Consider the following 19897-nt stretch of genomic DNA (forward strand, 5'->3'; position numbering starts at 1 on the left):
AGGCACAAGTCTCAACGCGAGTCTTGCCTACACAAACACTGGGTGAGTAACATCATATGTACCAAGGCATTCTCACCAAAAACCATTTTGTGTGGCCAAATTATACCACATCTGTCCAGTGCTTTTTAATTAAAAGGGCACCCTTGCAATCCTTCAAGGATATTGATTATTAGTATAGTAGGATGTTTGTTACAACTAGTTACATTAGTAGATTTAGAAATTTTTCGGGTTGAGTAGCTTTTTTCTATTGTAATATGTACCTTACATCTAAAATACTTCCCCTTTCATTCTGTCCTACATGCTCTACCCTGTGGGTTGGAAGGGTAGTGGAAGGGTGAGATGAAGAATTCTACCTCTCATCGCTGCCTCCTAAAAGTTTCGATTTACCAAAAAAATTAAAATTCATGAAATAAAAATTTTTATTTTTCTTTAAACCAAAAATTTACAAACAACTCTATACAAAGAACAGGCCCTTAAGGTTTGCCCTTCAGAATCTAATTTCTTATGTCTAATGGAAAGGAAGCACATAAGGGTTTATTGAAACCTTTGTCATACTCAATATTTTCTTCTGTGGAAATGATGTATGCAAGTACATTGATGTTTAATCACTAGCAATGCTGGCAGCTAAGACTTCACCCTTCTGTTAACACACCCTGGAGATTTTAAAAACACTTTATTTAATAAAAGTTAAACATACAAAAACTGAAATTAACACATCCTAAAAATCACTGTCTTCCATTAACAGGAAAACCCTTTTCTATGCATATATTTGGCTTAAACTCAAATCAGGATAACTGTGATGTTCACTTACACCAGCAAATGCTGACAACTTGATCTAGTTAACAAAAATTACACTCAGCTACATGAACATAATATACAGGGAAATTATGGTCAGATTAATGCACAAGAAATACATTAAATTTTAATGATGAAACATTCAGTACTCTTGTTCATTAATTTAGCCTTGGTTTTTTGTTTTTTTTTTTTACAAAAATAGTATCTACACTGTATACAGGGCTATACATCAACTTTTTGTTTTCTCATATAAACATTACACATCCAAAAAAATGGTACCACTACCATAAGTGAAAAACCAACACGGGGAAAAAAGCAAATGTACAAAAAAAAATTAGAAAAAGTAGCGAGTCCTAAACATGGTTTCTTACATAAACCTAGAACTCAATGAAAAGAATAAAAAGCTGGACTGATTTTGGAAATGGCCTAAATAGGCTTACAAAACAAGTTATTGAAGGAAAAACCTCAAACTTTGCCATTTACAAATTAACCTATTTTTAGGCTTAACTGGGCAATAGCTAGCTAGGTTTAAGTTGAAGATAAGGGGGAAAAAAATGAAAAGATCTCTGTAGCAGTCTGGTGTTTGTTTTACCTTGATGTTCCTGTGAATTGCTAGAATATGTGGCAAGTTTAAAGGTTCTGAAAGTTCCAGGTTAGGAGTTTACAAAAAGTATATGCCATCCATTAAGTGGGGGTGTAATAGTAGGAAGATCAACAATTCATCTAAGTGCTTTATTTAAGCATGTATCTAGAAAAGTTGCGTTATCCAACAAACTTTGAGGAAACTGGTAGTAGAGGTGAAGAAAGATAAATGAATAGCAGTTATCAAATGCAATTTCAAGTTTCATTCTATTGAAGTCAAACAATGACGACAACGGTATATGGTATCTTCCTTACTCATCTAACAAATAATTTACCTTTAGAAAAATATAAGGATAAAAAGGTAAATGTAAAGCCCTGTGGAGATGAAATCCAACAGTTTTTCTGATTATTGAGGCATCAAATGCCTGACATTGTATTTAGAGGTATCTTGATATTGTGTCATAGGTTTATCGGCAATTCCACAAGTTCCTACTCCAACTTTGCCAGTTACACTCTCAGGTGAAGCAAAAATACTCCTCTTTACCTGGGGGAAATGAAACAGAAACCATTCCTCATTAGTTTTAGAAACAATAAAAATTATAAAATACACCTAGAAGGAAAAGTACATTGAGGGAACCTGAGTGCTTTTAAATAAAATCTACCAGTGATGTCCAGTGTACATTATGTTCAAAGAAGGTATGCTTCAATACACTCCTAAGTGATATGTAAGGTAGCAAATAATTTTTCAAATTTTACTTTATAGAAGGAAAAGAACCTAGGTCTTTATAATTTCTGATATAAACTCTCACTCATAATATTTCTATTGCAAAGACAGTGGCTAATGGAGGTTTTTTTCAATAAGCCAAACTGAAGATTGAAGAATTCTGAATTCAAGATCCAGTTACATGTTTTTAATCTACCCCTTTTTTCATTTTAAAGTTATTTTAATGAAAACTGCACTTTTCATATTTACAAAGTGTGGTAAAAGAATTTACTAACCTGGCCTTTTTTGTTTTTAGAATAGGCTCTGTTGTTGAACTGTTGCCATTTCACCTTCTGGTCCTCTCTCTCCTGCTCAAGTTCTTTTATTCTCTGTGCTTTTTTCAAAGCTTTCTTCTTTTTATATTCACGCTGCTGGGCAATCATTTCTTTTCTGTGTGGATATAACAGCTACATGTCAAATCTTAAGACTTAAAAGAACTTCCTTGGGGATATTTAGCAGTGGAAAAAAAAAAGACCCAAAAAACAAAATAGAGCAAACACGAATAAACTTACACACTCTTCGCCCACGAATAAAAGCAATAACATCAATGCCAATTACCCAGCACTACTAAGACTGGACCTTATTTGAAATATATAGCATAGCAACCTTGGAAACTTTCAAACATAAATGTAATCTATTACCTATTAAATCAAATATTTCAACTATGACTTATTTGACTATTGTTTTAGGAATGAATGTCAACAGATGTCTAACTTTTTATCAATTTCTAAATGGACAGTTAGCAAGTATATCACACTGCATTTGGAAAAAGTATATGAAGAGATTCGATAAAATGAAAACTCTTGCTTCATCTAGATTGGAAGAACACAGCGCAGCACAAAGAGAAATCACAGCTAACAATTCTTAAAATGAAAACAACTGGGGTTTTCCAAAAGCCCTGAATAAGATCAGAGTTCAAAGCTCTCAATAATTTCTGCCAAATTAACACTGACTTCTTACCAAAAGGATGAAGAGGTCTTTAAAAAAGAGGCATTAAGATCTACTCTTCTGTATCATATAATCACCACTATGAAGCTAAGTGTGTTTTTTTATACAAATGACAAAACCTAAAAATAGAGATGATGGTCTACAATCTGATTTTCTTATTGGGACGCTTAAATATTATTTTAAGAGAGGACAATTTTCTTGAATTCTAATTACTTATGCAGAAACTTAAGTTTTAAAAACTCTTGACAAATCCAAAACAAAAGATAGCAAAATGTGGTAAACATGCAGAAGTTAACCAATATATTAATTCTACCTCTTAAACACCTGTCAAACTGTACACTTCGCTCTACTATTCCCTGGTTCATCTACACCTAAGGGATGCCACTGATCATTTGAAAGCTCAAGCTGATCACATCATATCCCTTCTACTTGAAATGCATCAGTGGCTTTCAGGATTTTTATGGTCTGGCTGCTGCTACCTCTCTAATCTCTTGTCAAAACCATCCACCTTCATGCCCCAAGTTTTTTCCACCGGAATTTCTTTCTGTTACTTCTATAGTCCCACCTTATTTTCCTTTTTTAAAGGTAAACCTTTGCTGAGCTCTTACTACATGTCAAGAACTGTACTACATGTTTTATTAATGCTATCATTTAATACTCACAACCCTACACTGTGGACACTATTGTCCCTATTTTACACATGAGGAAAAAGAAGATAAGCAGCTTGCTCAAAGTCTTACTCTAGTTCATTATCTGGCTAACTCTTTTTCTTTTCAAATCTCAGCTTAGATGTCATTTCTCAAATATATTTGCCCTAATGACTAAGTGCAATTTAGGTACCTTTTCCTTATTCCCTTAAAGTACCCATTATGTTTCCTTCATAACTACTATACTTTATTATTAAATTTCTTCTTTAATTACATATTTTGTTCTCTATAAGCTCAGCCTAGAGAAGGGCTGTGGGCCAAGTTGGTTTTCTTCACTATGGTGGAACCCCAGCACCTGGTTTAGTGCAAATGTACACAGTATCCTCTTAATATTTACTGAACGCATTAAATGGGAACCAAATGTCCTCCCTTTACCTAGACATACAAATACAGAGAAAGAATATTCTTATACTGCTAATCTTCAAAATAATGATAAATAGTATTATTAACTTTTTTACCCTAATCTAGCCTGAACAGATTCTGCAGACTACTTCGAATACCCAAATGTGGAAGATTACACTTAAAAAAGTCACTTACTTTGACATGGGTTTATTGCCACTGTCCTCCTTTGCCTTCCTTCCTTCTTCTACAGGTTTGAGGTTCAACAGTGGAGTCACTTCAGCATTGCCATAGCCAGCGAAAGTGATTGCAGCAGTGCCGTTTTCTTCATCTATCTCCTCAATCTCCGCTTCATAACACCTGTAAAGATATCATGGCTGTAAGCAGGTGAGTAAAGGTTTAGTACTCAGCCTACAAGACATAATGCAGTGATTCTACTATAACATGTGTCTAAATTGAAACTTCTATAATCAAAGGCCCTTTAGCAAAGATAATGCAAGAGTATTTGGAGTTAGCCATCTGCTATCCTAAAAGGAAGTCCTAAACCTTATATCGTTGCCAGGAAAGTCTCTTACATGTCTACTAAATGTGTTTTAGTCAATCTCTTTGAGAAAAGTTATTTCTTACAGAAATAATTGCAGTATATGTACTTCACAGACATCTAACATAGCCGACCATTCAATTTTCAATTTAAGGAAAAAAAAATTTAGATTATTTTTTAAAACATTCATTAATTTCCCTTTGCTCTCAGTTTTTTTCCCTCTAGGATCCAAGCCATTTTTCTGCCTCAAAACTTAAAGTTCAAAACTAAACTGTATTAATAACCACCCAAGAATCAAATTGGCTCTATTAACCATACTGTCTACATAGAAAGACTAACATAGGGTAGTTCAAACTGAATAAAAACATCTTACCATTGTATTTTATTATTTCATGTTATAGTTAGAGTTTTTTTCTACACTTACTGTCCATCTTCACTCCAGACTGCCATACATTTGTCTCCTACTTTCCATGAATGAGTGGGCTGAGTAGAAGCAAAACTGTCTGAACTTGTAAGAGTTTCAGAAGGTTGAGTTGACAGAAGGTCTTTGGTTAGTTCTATAACTTCCTAAAAATGAATAACAAAAATCATAACATTATTTTTATAATTCACATTGTCACCTATTTTCAACAGCAAGTTCTTTCAGTTTTAATGACAGCTCTCACACCATATAGCACTAAGTACTCTACATATATTTATTTGCAGTTTATAACAATATTATGATGCAGGTACTGTGATTATCCCCATGTAGAAACTTATTTTATACAGTGGTGGAGCTGGGATTTATATCTAGAGAGTTACCTTTCCACTTAACCTCAAATACTAATAGAAAAGTAGACTTGAGCTTATATTATGTATTACTTCTAAGTGCCTATTTTAGCTGAAGCGATCCAAAGATGAGAAATAGTCAATTATGAGGGACTGAGTGAGATTCAACATCACTTTTATCTCACTCATATCATTGTCACATGTATTTCATGCAACTGTACTGTTTTAGAGGGCATTACAGTACTATTATCTACCTAGCCAACATGCTCCACTCTCAAAAACCCTAAAACGCTCTTAGTAATAAAAATGTTCCTGCTCATACATATTTATAGTAAAATACTGTAGAGGCATATATAAAAAGCCAGTAATCTTCCTATCCATTTATTATAAAGATTACCTCACCTAAGTAAGCAAGTTACCAGGTTAGATTTAAAATATCCCAATACCTTAATGTTAAGCACATTAGTACAGCTTCATTTAAAAGGAAAAACTAAATCTTCACACACACAGGCAGGCAATATCTTTCTGTGTGGCAAATATTTTTTCTAATTCAGGCTTATACTGGCTTCATTCAAAGGTGTTTGGTAAGGTTGGTTAAAGAGGTAAAAAAAAATAGTACAAAGTGATAGATCTGCTATATTTTTACTCAAATGAAGACTCATATTATGCATCATCTTAACTAAGAACCTACATACCTGTTCCCCCATGATAGCATATAAAATACCTTAAAATATCACATTGAGTGTTTGGGGAGAAAAACTAGTAAAGTTAAACTCTGTATTGAGTTTCTTCTGGTTCTCATTGAAGTTTTATAATAGTAGTTCTGGTTCAGTAGCCAAGAAAGTTAAGTATTACCTCTCTCCCAAAGATTCTAAATCTCCCTGGCTATTTCTCAAAAACTAATATTTGAACCTAAAGGGGGAAGGGGGAGGATATTAAGCCCTTAGAGAAAGGTTTGGTGAATTAAAAAAAAAACAAAACAAAACAAACCTTCGATTTAAAAATTCAGAAGAGTAATATCTTTAATGAAGTTTTATTAGATGCTAAATAGCTATTCAAATACCTTTTAATTAGATGAATTTTTGCAAATAAAGCAAAGAACTTCCAAATAAATATAGCACGTATTATACAAAGGAGAGTAAATTATCCACTCTTGTTTTTAATGAACTACTTTTAGGGCCAGGAATGTAATCTAGTAAGCCCATACAATCCCTATCATTAAATAATTCCATCTAACTAGTGATCGTTTACCTATTAAAGCCCAAACACGAATTGTGCATTTGTAGGTCAGATTTAGAATTCTTCTGCTTAATATTAACCATTTTCCAACTATGTTTTCCCAAGGAAACACATTTTCACCAAAGAAAAGGGTCCTGAAAAGCTGTGCATATTATAATTTCCAGAGCCCTGCACTGAAATGACTTTTTAAAAAATCCACAGCATTTATCCCTAGTTGTCCTTTCACTTTGCCATCTTTTACATACCCCTCCCAACAAACTATGAAAACCCTCCTAAATTTTTTTCTTCACATGTGCATATGGACCGAAGTAATAGAGAAACTATTTTATTTATGAGGGGGTTCTTAAAGGTACATACCATTAATTACTTTTCCTCCCCCAAGTCTGAGTTCTGAAACTGCTCCTTCATTGACAGATGGGCAGCAGTTACAGTAATCGGCAATTCCAGGAAGCATCAGATGTTGTGATCTACATATCAGCAGGTCAAAGGGGATGCACTCAAGCACTCTGCTTACTGAAGGAAGGCGTTTCGGGGATGCAGAGAGCCACTGTAATATATGAGACAAGTGACTTGACCCCTGCCTCCTTTAGAACCAGTTTTATTCAGCAAAACAGCTTAATAAATTTGACTATTTTTGTGATTGTCATAGGCTGCCTGGGGATCTAGTCTGCTAGCTAGCCTGGATTTTACTGTTCCCCCTTTTTTAAGTAAAAAAAAGAAAGGCAATGAGAACTTCAGTAGACCAATTTGCTATCTACTGAGTAACTTTATATGTAAGACAGTACATAAGGATAAAAATGGAAGCCTTATTGGCAAAATGGAAGTCACTGAAAAAAATGCAGAAAGAGTATTCTGGCTTAAATGAAAGGGCAAACAAATTAATTCATAATCAGAGTAAGGATATTCTGTAAGAGGAACACAAGAAAACGAAGAAGGCCACAAATTCAATCATCAGTCTGAACAGACTTTTCAGCAAATATAAAAAGCAGAATTAAATAAAAGCAGAGAAGATAAAAATATATAGTTTTAAAACCCATGAACAAAATACTAGCTGTAACTACAGACAACGGAGACAATTACTACATGGAAGCAGATATCCAAACACTTTTCAGAATTGTATCTAATCTTAAATGATGCCTTCCATCTTTGAGTAGTTTTCAGTTCACAACAGACCTAGATCTAGTAATCGAAACGAATTTTTTTTTCCAAGATGGATTAAGAGGAAAAGAAACTGAGATCAAGTCTAGTCAGGAAAAACACTCTGTATTAGTACTAAAGTGTTAGAACTTAAGCTTCTAAATCTATGCCACCCAATACGGTAGTCATAGTGACTATGTAATTAAATAAAAATAAAAATTCAGTTCTTTAGCCACTCTAGCCTTATTTCAAATATTCAATAGCCACATGTGGCTAGTGGCTACATGGCATAACAGATATAGAACATTTCCATCATCACAGAAAGTTCTATTATACAGTGGTTATAGCAAAGAGGATAATTTACAGATAAATGACCCCAAGGTCATTATTAACTGAACCCTAAGTAAGCCATTTACATGCTTACAAGGCCTACCACAATGTTCTCCCTCCCTAAAGTACTTCCACTATAGATCATGTCATAGTAAGGCAATTTTGCCCAGACTCTGACAATTTATTTTAGAAATATCAAAAACACCTCACAATGTTTCAACCTTCATTCCCAACTTCCCCTCCACCAGCTCCACAAAGACCAGGAGGCAATATGCACATTACTGCACACAATGTTTTATTTCCTTCAAAGAAAAAAAAGGAGACTTTTAGATTGGAAAAAGATAAGGGCATGCCAGGATCTCTCTTTAAGGCAGGAAGAAAGTTGGCCTGGGAGTCAGAAATTTCTTCCCAAATATCTTTTCCTTATTAACCAGCACCCTGAAATCCACTGGCCTGACTTCTACATACTGAGAAGGGGTCTTGTTTTCTGTTTTTAAAAATAACACACCATTGCAACTTCATCCGGTTTATTCTAAATCGAGAATTATGCCCAGATAAGCTCTTTCAGAATCCTGAATCTAGACCCCATTTCAAATCATTTTCAATTGTTTGCACTTCTAATATCCCTAAAAATATTGGTAATTTAATGGACAAAAGGATGCTAAAGGGAAGGAAAGGATTACTTAAGATACATGATTCAAGTTTTGTACTGAATCAGTAAAGACAGACCATCCAATCAAAACATCTTTTAAAGCTTTCCAAAACATCAGGTCAGAATTTTAAGTTCTTAAATTTTTTTAAGATGAAAAGTTACATATATTTACAACTATTATATACATTGTTTTTATTAATCAACCAAGTGTTTTGAGAAAGAACAGATATTTAATGTTACGGATTTGTCTTGAAACCCGAGTGCAGGTTTTTAAAAGCAGATTTCATACCTACTGAACTCTCCCACTGACAAGCAAAATCCTTTTAAGATTCAATTTAAATGCAACAAGTCTCAGTAACCACACTGTAAAACCTAGCCTTAAGTTCAAACATGATGTAACATTTATGCAGAAAACAAGTATCTCTTTAAATATTTTTAAGTATTTTTGATACAAGGTGTTATCCTCTAGCTTTGACACACACACACACACACACACACACACACACACTCGTTTTCAGAGAATCTTGTAGCATTAAAAAGAATCTCAATCAGGTTATGTTTTCCTCCTTTAATTTTAGTTCCTTTTTGAACTAAATTTCCTTTGCCAGGTTTTTAAAAGTCAAAGTACTTTCTCCATAGTAAAGTTCTATGTACCTGTTCTCTAGAAAGTCTGACAGAGACTTCTAAAATCAACTCTTATTAAGTTATATGAGCACACAAGATTTACATAACAAAGGACAACACTGCACTCATTTTGATATATACACACTGAGGAAGCAATTCAGCTTCAACAAGCCATGTATGACTATGTGCATATACACAAAGGGGGACAGTAAACACCACCCCAAAAGGGTGCTTTGGACAGCTGTCCATTCTAAGCAACAAATCATTTGAAAAACAAAGAAATTCTTTTTGAACAATATAACTGTAAGTATCCCCTCATACTTACTTGTAAATCTTTCTTTAATTTTAGCAAATCTTCATTTTCTCCATTTCCAGATAATGCAGCTTCAACTTGCTGGAGCTGAGCTTTGTAGCTTGCCAGCTGTTTTGCTAGGTCCTCTGACATCTGGGGGAGGGAGGGTAAGGCCATGAAAACTGAACAAAACAAACCTTGGGAAAAAAATAATTCCCTGCCTGCCTGAATTAAACCTTACCAATTCTCCCAATTCATAATAATTCATTGCTGCTACATCGCCTTTACCCTTAGTTCAGAAAAAAAGCTCAGCCAAACTACAGACGTTAAGGGAATGGATAGTGAAGATTATAAACATGTCAGATAAATGCCACAGGGAAATAGAAAAAAAAAGTGATGAGGAAAAGGGATTTCTAATTTTCTGTAAACTCCTGTAACAAGGGAGGCACTATGTTGGGTTTAATTAATAGGGATGTTATATCTTCACGCTCCCCCAAAACGCCCCCAAAACATTAATCTGTTGAGTGAATACTTTGAAGAAAAAAAAAAGACGCAATAAAGAATACTTCCAAAACAAAACATAAGTGGTTTTGAACTAATTACACAAGTCTCTACACGCGAATTATTCAATTAATGAGCGTGTTTAGAAGCTCTTCTCCAGAGCGAAAATCTTTCATCCAGTCTCTTAAATAGTGCCAATGCATTTCCTTCAGTAAAACAAACAGCACAAGTACTCTCCCTCCCATTTAGGCATTTTAAGGAACGTATCTTTCACCAAATCCGGCTCATTCTTCTCCTGAAAATAAAATACGAGAGAATGCTTTCTCGATTTATCACCAAACACACGGCGTTTCTAAGGATCCTTCTCTGTCCTACAGTTCCCGTCCAAAGACAGCCTGGAATCTGGAAGGTCGCCAAAGGGGTGAGAGCAAACCAGGCTGCTCTCCTCCCAACTGCCCAAAGCCCGCCACAACTTGGCCGATGATTTCAGACCAAGATGATTTTAAAATTTAAACATCACCTTCAAGGGAAGCCGAACGCACGAACCGAGAGGACGCCAGCAGTGCCGGAGCCCCACGAAACAGCATCTGCCCGGGACAGCCGAGGCTGTCCTTCAGAGGCCTCCCACGTCCCAACCCCACCCGACGTGTTCCCAGGATTAGGTTCGCCGGCACGGCCCGGAGGCCCCAACCCTGGCTGGGACGGCTCAGGGCCCAACTCCGCGTGGGAGAGGAAACCGGGGCTCCCAACAGTCTTTGCCGGCGCCCGGGCCTCTCCAGAGTGGCTGGCTCCTCGGCCTCAGGCTTCCGCTTCGACTCGGAGGAGGCCGAGGCCATGCGAGGCCCGACTCTTCCCTTCACCGGGTGTGTTACCTTGTGTGGGGTTGGGGATGGGGCGGCGGGAAGGGCTCGGGGCAAATGAGCCCAGGGGTGGCAGCGGCAGCAACGGCAACAGCAGCGGGAAATATCTCCGCGGCGACAATAAGGCGACTCCTTCTGTAAAAGAAGAACTCGTTCGGCGATGAGGGGGAGGGGAGGAAAGCCGGGCACTAGAAAGAGGAAAAGACAGAGGCGGATGAAGTTTCGCGAGAGGTTAAAAACCCTCGCGAGACGTCGCTCGACTCACGTGACTCCTAGCGTCCTGTGGGCCGCCTGCCCTTACTTGCGTTGGGGCGGAGAGTGGGCGGGGTTTAGTTGGAAGGAAATGGCGTAACAGGGGTGCGCCAGGCGCCGGGTGTAGCTTCGTGTTATCAGTTCCGGCCATAAGTGGGGAGTTGTGGGATTGTTTGTTTGGTAGTGGGTGTTGTCAGGCCCTTCTTGAGGTTCCTAGGGGAGTAATCGTGCTTTCATAGGCGAGCAGTACTGGGTGATGAGAAGAACGTGGTTTAACGCAGCGTTTATACTAATGGTTGGTTCTCAGAGTGTAGTACCCTAACCAGCATCGTCAGCATCGCCTGGTAATTTATTACAAATGCAAATTTTCAACACCTTCCCCAGACTTGAATCAGAAACTCTGGGGATGGGCTCAGCAACCTGTTTTAACAAGCCCTCCAGGTAATACCGATGTCCGCTCAAGTTTGAGAACCACTTTATATAATAGTAACAGCAACAAAAAGCTAATTAAATTGTGGCAGAACCTATTGGAGAGACAGATTTATTCAAAATCTATTTCGTTAGAACCTATTTGATTTTAATTAAGTTAATTGCATAGGTTAATCTTCCTTGATAGGGAAGAAGCTCCAACTTACAGTCTTGAATGATAAACAGTGGTGTGAATACTTCCATTTATATATATATGTATATTTTGAAGTGTACATTAAGTATAATAATAGTCCGGACAGATACACAAACCTACCTGGAGATTTGGAGTGGAAGCCAGATGTTTTCACTGATTACCCTTTTTACTGTTTATGCTTTTTTCATACGTTTATAATTATTTTTCCAATTAAACTAGTTTAAAGTGTATATATAAAGGCCTGTGACGCAAAAAAAGCTACTATGTGAATGCCAGGGAAAAACCTCTGGGGGGCTGGGGGGCTAGGGGGCTGGGGTCTGTTGCTAAAACCTGATAAAACCTGAAGAAGTCCCTGTGACATTTAGCTTTACAGCTTTCGCGCGCGCGCGCGCGTGTGTGTGTGTGTGTAGGGGGTGGTTTTGTTTTGAAGGGGCCTTCTCTACATATACAAACGCATCACTCTTTGAGTCAGATAATCTATAGAGTTAGAAACAGGTTTGTGATGATTCAGTGGCAATTTGCAAGAACTGAAAATGCTGCAGAGGGCAGCAGTGTGTAGCTATCATTAAGAGGGCAGACAGACAAACCAGAAAGGATGTACTTTTTTCTTAATATAGTAGAAATTTGTTGAAAATGTAATGTAGTTTTTGACAACTGCTTTTATTCTAATTGTGTTTGTGTATTTTAAAACAAATGTCAGAAGGATCCTCCTTGAATATAAATTAAACTTTACAGTTGTGTAAAAATCTCCGAAACATGAACTCTTCATGAACCCCTCAGATCAGAAAATAGGAAAATGTTTATTATAAGGTTCAGTATAGTTTTATTATCTTGATAGACTTTGTTTTCAAGATTGCTTTTAATCTCTTCTGTGCACGATTGAGTATATTTGGGAAAAAAGTTGTACTGAATTTTCTCGCAAAGAGATAACATTTATACCAGGCACTATTTTAAGCACTTTTCATGTATTCATTTAATTTTCACAATGATTCTATGTGCTATTAAAGATAAAACTGGAGCAAATAGAAGCTTTGATGAAGAGTGATATTTCAAATAGGTGTTCTAACTTAACCACTTCCTTTGAACCGTCAAAATCTGTCAGTGTCTGATTTTTTCTTAAAAGATTCTCATTCAAACTTAATCATGTTTATTCTTCAAAAGGAGCTGTATCTAAAGTCTCTAGTTCTTTAAACCTGGTATTTATTTTGTTGAAACTTAGTAGTAAATAATATTTAAAGACTCCAAATTGTCATCTGAATATAGAGCTATTTTTTTTTTCACTGCTAAAAAAAATAAAAGTATAGAAAAGAAAAGTATAGCAGCTGCCTTTGGAAATGCACCAGTCCACTGCAAGGCACAAGAATATGCAATAAACTAATACATAATCATTAAACAAGAGATTGCATTCTTTAGCTTTATTGTATCCCTAAAAGTAACCCCACTTTTTGCTATCTTGACCAGTGCCTAAGGAGATGAATTAGAGATGTGTATGTACATAGTCATAATAACTGCTTATGCCCCTTGCCACTTTAGTCATAATAGGTATTTTGAATGTTTGATGAAGATTTGCTGCAGGGCAAGCTACTGGATTTTTCTATTTATTGAGTGTTTTGACATACAATGCATTGAAAACATATCCTGAGATGACTCTTATGTGGCATCCTTCATTTAAGGTTGATGAAAAAAAACAGCCTTAAATGGATGCTGACCAATGAAGATGCTCATCAGTTATAGCATTTCTGATTTGTTCACTTTAATCTGCATTGCTTTGTTAGTCTCAGGATGTGCATTTTCAGCTATTCTGTGTTTTATTTGTACCACTAAAGAACAGAAAAGTGTGCCACTAAAAGCAGAAAACAAGGATTCCTTCAGTTTGGAAAAGATTGCAAAGGCTTTATAAGGATCAGAAATGTCAGAGGCATTCAAAGTTCTTTAGACCTATTTGGAAGTGGTGTTCGCTAGTACTCTTACACATAGTGGGATATATTCTTAGGGTAAAAAGAATAAAAAAAAGCCTCAAACATCACAGATTTATTGCTAATAGTAGTATTGATAATTTTGAAACATGTTTAGTATAGATGAAGTGAATAATTTATGTTAGTTAAAACTCAAGATGTAAAAAATAAAAATATAGAAGGTTTTTCAGGAAGCCCTCTAATAAATTGTTTATATATATTTGTTAGAAGTAATGTTACCCGGTGGAGGGTACCCGTTTCTTGATATCTAAATACTATTCCCCACAAAAGAAACAGCATTGCTGGGAGAAATGATTTCAGGTCTTTAGGTCTCTTTGTACAAAAGTACAAAGATGAGCCTGGAATATCCTGCCAGAATGCAAGGAAGTGCCCCAGAATGAATAGGATCAAGTCAAAAGTTCACAGACCAGCTTGACGGGACGCCACCAACCAAATGTGAGTTAATTAGGATACTAAAAAGAATAATGACTGATAGATTATCAAAATATTGAATATATTTTTAAAATCCATGTCTAGAGTGATACTCAAAATCAAGAGTAGAGGAAGGGTTTTTTTTTTTCTTGAGGAAAAAAAAAAAATAGAATGCCAGCCAATAAATGTAGATGGAATGATAGAATTGGAAAAGTCACCATATGCCATCCCCAGTGATTTGGGCACAAATCACTCACAGAAGCTAACACCCATCTTGTAAAAGAAGGAGATAGGGAAAAGGAGACTGTTTGCACAGTGTCAGAGTACTGCCCCACAGACTACTTAATAATTGTAAAAGGGGAGATATACCTTATGACGAAGAAATTCAGCAGTTACCAGCAACCTAGGGATCAGTCCTAATGGTGGAACAACCTGATTTTATAGGCCTCTCACTTTGATGCAACATGAAGTAACAGCATCACTTATGAAGGTGATGCTTAACCTGAATATAATCAAGTCTTTTGACCCAACTTCTAGTTTAAAAGAAATACAGGAATAGAGAAACTAGTAAAATGACCCTGAGCGAAGACTCAGAAAACTAAATTCTTCAAAAGTCAATGTCACTAGAAAGAGTAGAAGACTTCTAGATTAAGAGGCAAAAGACATAATTAAATGCAATGGATAAATCTTGATTGAGGCTTCATTTGGAAAAATAAAGCTATAAAAATTTTGAGGATACTTGGGGAAATTTGAACACAGACTGGACATTAGACGATATTGAATTATTGTTCATTTTATTAGGTGTGAAATTTATGTAGGTTACTTAGGAGAATGTCCTAGTCAGATATTTAGGGATGAAGTACCATAACATCTGTAACATACCTTCAGGGTTTGGCCAAAAAACTTATATAAAATTGTACAAAATTCGTGTGTGTGTGTGTGTGTATGTCTATATATGTATACAGATGAATGTGTACATATATATAGAGAGAGGAGGGGATTAAAATATGGCGAAATGTTAACAGTCGTGGAAGGAGATAAGTGTTCAATAGACTAGTCTTTCAGCTTTTCTGTATGTTTCAAATTTTTCAAAATAACGAGATGGAGAAAAGTGTTAGACTAGCTAGAATGGTTTTGAGGGTATTGTGTGTGTGTGTGTCCATGTATATGTGAAATGCTGGGGGAAAGCAGAGGGGGAATTCTAGGAACTAGCAGTAGCTTAACAGCTCAGAAGTAATATGAAAGATTACGAAAGCATATGTGGTTGTCTGAAACAAAAGGCCATAGAAAGTCAGATGAGTCAAGGCTTAGCAGGAAGATGTGGGCAGTGGAGGTCAAAGCAGTCAAGAGCTCTTTGAAGGCCAGGAAGGAAAGCATGAGAAAGAATTACTTTGACTTCCCAACCTACAGGAGAGGCTCCAGTGGACCTTGCTTTCTGATGTGGTGACAGGCGCTTTTTTCATTTTCAGCCCTGTTTGGCTTTCTCATATAACAGCCTCCAGTGGTAATCTTAAGATGGTTGTTTAAATAGTGAGTTAACTGAATTCATCTGCATCACAGCCCCTGAAAGTACCCTCTTTATCTGGGTGTTTCCCACCCAGTAATTTATGTCACCAGTTTATATATTTATCTTAGAAAAGCTTATTTATCATGGGGATGGGGGGGGGAGGGACAGAAAAAAACCTGGAACATTCCACATCACTTTTATTTCACAGTGGATAATAGAACAATCTGTTTTTAAAGAATACTTATATTAAGCTGAAAGCAGAGGGCAGCCAAGTCCCGGGCCTGTGCTGCTTGTGACGCTCATCCTATAGACTGATACAGGAGTTGGGATATTTAGAATAAGCGTTTATTGTCGGAGCACCAGTGATCTGAGAAGGCAGCAGGTTAACAGCTTCACAACTGCCTTACTTTCTCAGTCCAGCTTAGGGTGTTATTCCAGAGGCTGCATGACGGTTCTGGGGAGTCTGTTGTGCTTCATGGAGTCATTCCTCTTACAACGTGGTCCTCTGGTGGTGTTAGCAACCCAGGTACACAGATGGGAGTAGTCTGGAAAGAATGCTAGACCAGAAGAATTGTAATCAGTAAGCATTAAAGCAGTAATCATGAGTTTCAGGGCAACTTTCTATGGCAGGCGACATTCCAAGCTCTGGATCAAGCTGCAGGGTAGGGAAGCTATAGGGTAGGGAAAGGTGAGGCTGGGGACACTGTGAGGCCTCTACTACAAGGGTCCCAACGGGGCGCTTCTTCACAATAACAGGTGGCAGGGGGACGTACGTTTCCAAATGTAAAGAAGAAAAAGAAGACAACATGACTTCTTCCAGAAGCCAAAATGATCACCAGAGTTTTGCCCCTTTAAGACTAGTGGCCCATAGTTTGATTTAGTCATTTTATTGATTTAGCGTTAGCAGTTTAAAAAAAAAAATCTACAAAATGGAGACCTTAATGCTCAAAGAACCCATTAGGTGGCAGTGGGGACACAGGCATCTTTTTGATGTCCATTTGCTATTGTTTGTTTTTCACCAGCAGTGGAGCCTTTGTAAAGGACTATTACCAAGCAGCTTTTTGGAGAAGGAGATAGGAAAATAGGAAAAAATAAAGAGCCAAAAAAAAAACTATAGCTTATAGTGTTCAAGTGATAAACTAGTCATCTGTCCGCAACTTCTGTTCTTAGTATTAATATACACATTTGTATTTATCCTTGATATGATTTTTTAAATAAAATAACTTCATCCTTTAGATCATTTGTGTGCTATTCACAACATCTCTGTGTTGTTAGTTTTAGAACATAAAAAAGCGTGGCTCATTTTGTTCAAGACCCAATACATTTAATATGTGTTTTTATAGTGACACCTTCATTCTCTAGAATTAGTGCTCATGAACGGCTGTTCGTGGTCCTGGTAGGTGTCATAAGTTGGGAACCCCAGGAAGAAGACTCTGAGATTGCTATGCAAGAGTTTTCTTGGAGAGTGTCCTCGGGAACATCACCTGGGAGATGCAACAGAGCGGCTGGGCAGAGGGAGAAGGGGCTGCGAGGCAGTTGCAACAGAGGCCTCCGCCAATCCTATAGGAGCTGTGGAGCTGGGATGGCCTCCCTTAAGTCAAGGGGGCCAGGGCTTTATACCCAACCTCAAATGACCAGTGAACGGGGGTAAGAGCAATTCAGCTGAAAGCTGTCAGCCACCAACTCCCCAACTCTGGGAGAGTGAGAACCTCAGCCTGAAGGAAGGATCTGGACAGCACACCACAGCATCCTCAGTAGGAAAGAAGACATACTTTCCCCATATCACCCCTATTTTTGGCGCCTCTGATGCTGCCTCTCTTGCAGAAGCTACCCATATTAGAAACCATGAAACAAATGTCACCTTCTCATCTTGTTTTCCTTGTGTTAAAAGCTAATGGAAAAATGCCTTGGCACATCCTGTAGATGATAACACACTTGTTTCAAATTGATTTCTGATGTGATTTTTATGCTATAGAAGGCTTGCTGAGGCATAAGCACCTCAGGAACAACGATTAAGTGTTTCCTCTGTTGAAGAATTCTCCAAAATTTTTGGCACAATTGGTGATTATTTATTCCAATACATCAAAAGCCATTAGGGTGAATTTTATATTTTTTAACAAAGGAATAATTCTTTCCTGAAAATAGCCTCTTATTCAGATAGGAAATGCATAATCAACTATTTATACAGTTTTTAAATTTTATTTTTGCCTGACTGTCTTCTTTTGTGTTCTGTGACATTGATGCTCTTCCTAATTTTTTTTCCAGTTTTAGCTTAAAGGAATCACTTTTCCCCTGTATACAGTAGCCATTGGACTAACCATACCAGCCAAATGTCTTCTCCATACCAGTGCTGCAGACCAAGCTGTCCTCATTTCTCACCTAGCTCGATGCAATAGACAAAGAATGGGATTCCTTCCCTGAGATGCATCTACCACATCTGACTGCCAGATTGATCTTCTGTGAACACTAATGTAAACATGTCCACATCTACCTTAAAATCTCAACTTTTTAGCCTGCCATATAAGGCCGTTGGTGATAGGACCACAGCCTGCTTCTCAGCCAGATCACACGCTACAGGTACAAACCTGCCCTGCTCTTTCATGCCTTACCGTTTTGCCTCTCATGCCTTTTTCCGCTTTCCTGCCTGGAAAAATTTTTTCTTTCTTTCTTTTTTCTTTTTCCTTTTCTTTTCTTTTCTTTTCTTTTCTTTTTTCTTTTCTTTTCTTTTCTTTTCTCTTCTTTCCCTCCCTCCCTCCCTTCCTTTTTTTTCTTTTTTTCTTATTTATTTTTTGGAAAAATATCTTTATAAAGACCCAATTGTGGCTGCTCACCAGCTTTCACAGCAGAGCTCATTGCTTTTTTCTTCTTCTCCCTTAGGATTTTTACATCTAGAAAGAGCACCCCTGGACTATTGTTTAGAATGGAGCTCCTCTACGCATCATATCCAAAGGGCAGTGATGACATCTTGTTCTTCCCTGCATCTTTAAACATTTAACAAGGTGTGCCAAGTGTCGAGAACATGGAAGAAGCAAACTTTTGATAGTAGTGAACATTATATTCGACTTTGGAGAATATTCTAAAACTTTTTCATAATTAGTGGTATGATGGTTTTCTGACCCTTAGGCACATGAACTGGTTTCTTCATAAGTTTCTTACTGTAGTAAAGTATATCCGGAGTTAATGTTTTGAAGCCCTTTCTTGGTGGAGAGAACTTTTAGTTGAGCCTAATGGTGTGTCTCTTTGCAGGCAGTCGAAAGTGATTTTTACATTTGCTTTTGCTGGTAAGGCTATAGATAGCAAAACAGGACTGTAACAGCTTGATTATGAGCAATTTAATCAATATGTCTCTGGTTTATTTTTTTCCCAGTGTTACTGATTAGCTGTCTAATTTGATGCTTTCTCCACAAGCAGAGTGAAGTAGAACCAATTAACCTGACAGTCAATATGGAAGAACAAAACTCGTTTCACTGAGACAACAAAGTGACTACAATTTATAGGTCTATGTGGCCATTCATCTTGTAGTTTATGAAAAGTATTAAACATGAATTCATGTTTATTTACTCTCTTTTGCTGTGATTTGTAAAGTGCCCAGGATTAAAATCACTTTACTTTTTTCTGTCCCATCTTAAAAAGAAAAATGAAGATCACTTATTTCACTGTATCCTTACAAGGCAAGTTAAGGAAAATGTAATGGCTGCTCCTAATAGTTTATGAGCCTAGATTAAATGGTCATGGGCTGTTGTTGATTGTAATTGACCTTCTATTTTGTCTTACTATTTGTTCTTCTTTTTGTTGTTCTTGCATTGCTCTCAGATCTCTATTTTATGATCAAAAGAAGACATGTCAACATGCTTGACTGAGACGTGAAAAGCACACTTGAACTAGGATCTGTAGTTCCAGTGTGGATTCTGCCTCTCACTAGCTGTGAGACCTTCAGCAAGAAGATCTTAAATTAACTTCAGGATCTGTAGTTCCAGTGTGGATTCTGCCTCTCACTAGCTGTGAGACCTTCAGCAAGAAGATCTTAAATTAACTTCAGTGGGCCCACAAA

The 19897-nt window shown here is 37.0% G+C and overlaps 1 protein-coding gene and 1 long non-coding RNA gene across 4 annotated transcripts; one reads left to right on the top strand and one right to left on the bottom strand.

Moving 5' to 3' along the window:
- Nucleotides 1-401: 401 nt before the first annotated feature.
- On the bottom strand, nt 402-11284 carry SMNDC1 (survival motor neuron domain containing 1). Of its 2 annotated transcripts, none has more exons than XM_016145708.2 (6): nt 11091-11284; nt 9751-9870; nt 5100-5242; nt 4333-4494; nt 2377-2530; nt 402-1921 (listed from the first exon to the last, which is right to left on the bottom strand). In XM_016145708.2, the coding sequence occupies exons 2-6, from the start codon at nt 9868-9870 to the stop codon at nt 1784-1786; spliced, it is 717 nt and encodes a 238-aa protein (XP_016001194.1). In that variant the 5' UTR covers nt 11091-11284; the 3' UTR covers nt 402-1783. The 2 variants fall into 2 exon arrangements, with proteins under 2 accessions (XP_016001194.1, XP_036078015.1); XM_036222122.1 differs by lacking the exon at nt 11091-11284 and adding an exon at nt 7040-7229 and having other exon boundaries at nt 9751-9866.
- On the top strand, nt 10510-19602 carry LOC107511385. 2 transcript variants are annotated; one of them, XR_001597072.2, is made up of 3 exons: nt 10510-11081; nt 18112-18423; nt 18724-19602. It is a non-coding gene; the product is annotated as an uncharacterized LOC107511385 (long non-coding RNA). The 2 variants fall into 2 exon arrangements; XR_001597071.2 differs by lacking the exon at nt 10510-11081 and adding an exon at nt 11338-11771.
- The last annotated feature ends 295 nt before the right edge of the window (nt 19603-19897 follow it).

Source organism: Rousettus aegyptiacus, unplaced genomic scaffold (genome assembly GCF_014176215.1).
Source record: "Rousettus aegyptiacus isolate mRouAeg1 unplaced genomic scaffold, mRouAeg1.p scaffold_m13_p_6, whole genome shotgun sequence".
In the NCBI taxonomy this organism is placed as follows: domain Eukaryota; kingdom Metazoa; phylum Chordata; class Mammalia; order Chiroptera; family Pteropodidae; genus Rousettus; species Rousettus aegyptiacus.

Bases quoted from the DNA above. Each gene is read 5' to 3' on its own strand.
- SMNDC1 (XM_016145708.2), bottom strand. From the start codon at position 9,870: ATGTCAGAGGACCTAGCAAAACAGCTGGCAAGCTACAAAGCTCAGCTC. The intron at 5,243-9,750 runs GTAAGTATGAGG...ATTCATTTTTAG, and splicing joins AATTAAAGAAAGATTTACAA to GAAGTTATAGAACTAACCAA. The intron at 4,495-5,099 runs GTAAGTGTAGAA...ATATCTTTACAG, and splicing joins GTCTGGAGTGAAGATGGACA to GTGTTATGAAGCGGAGATTG.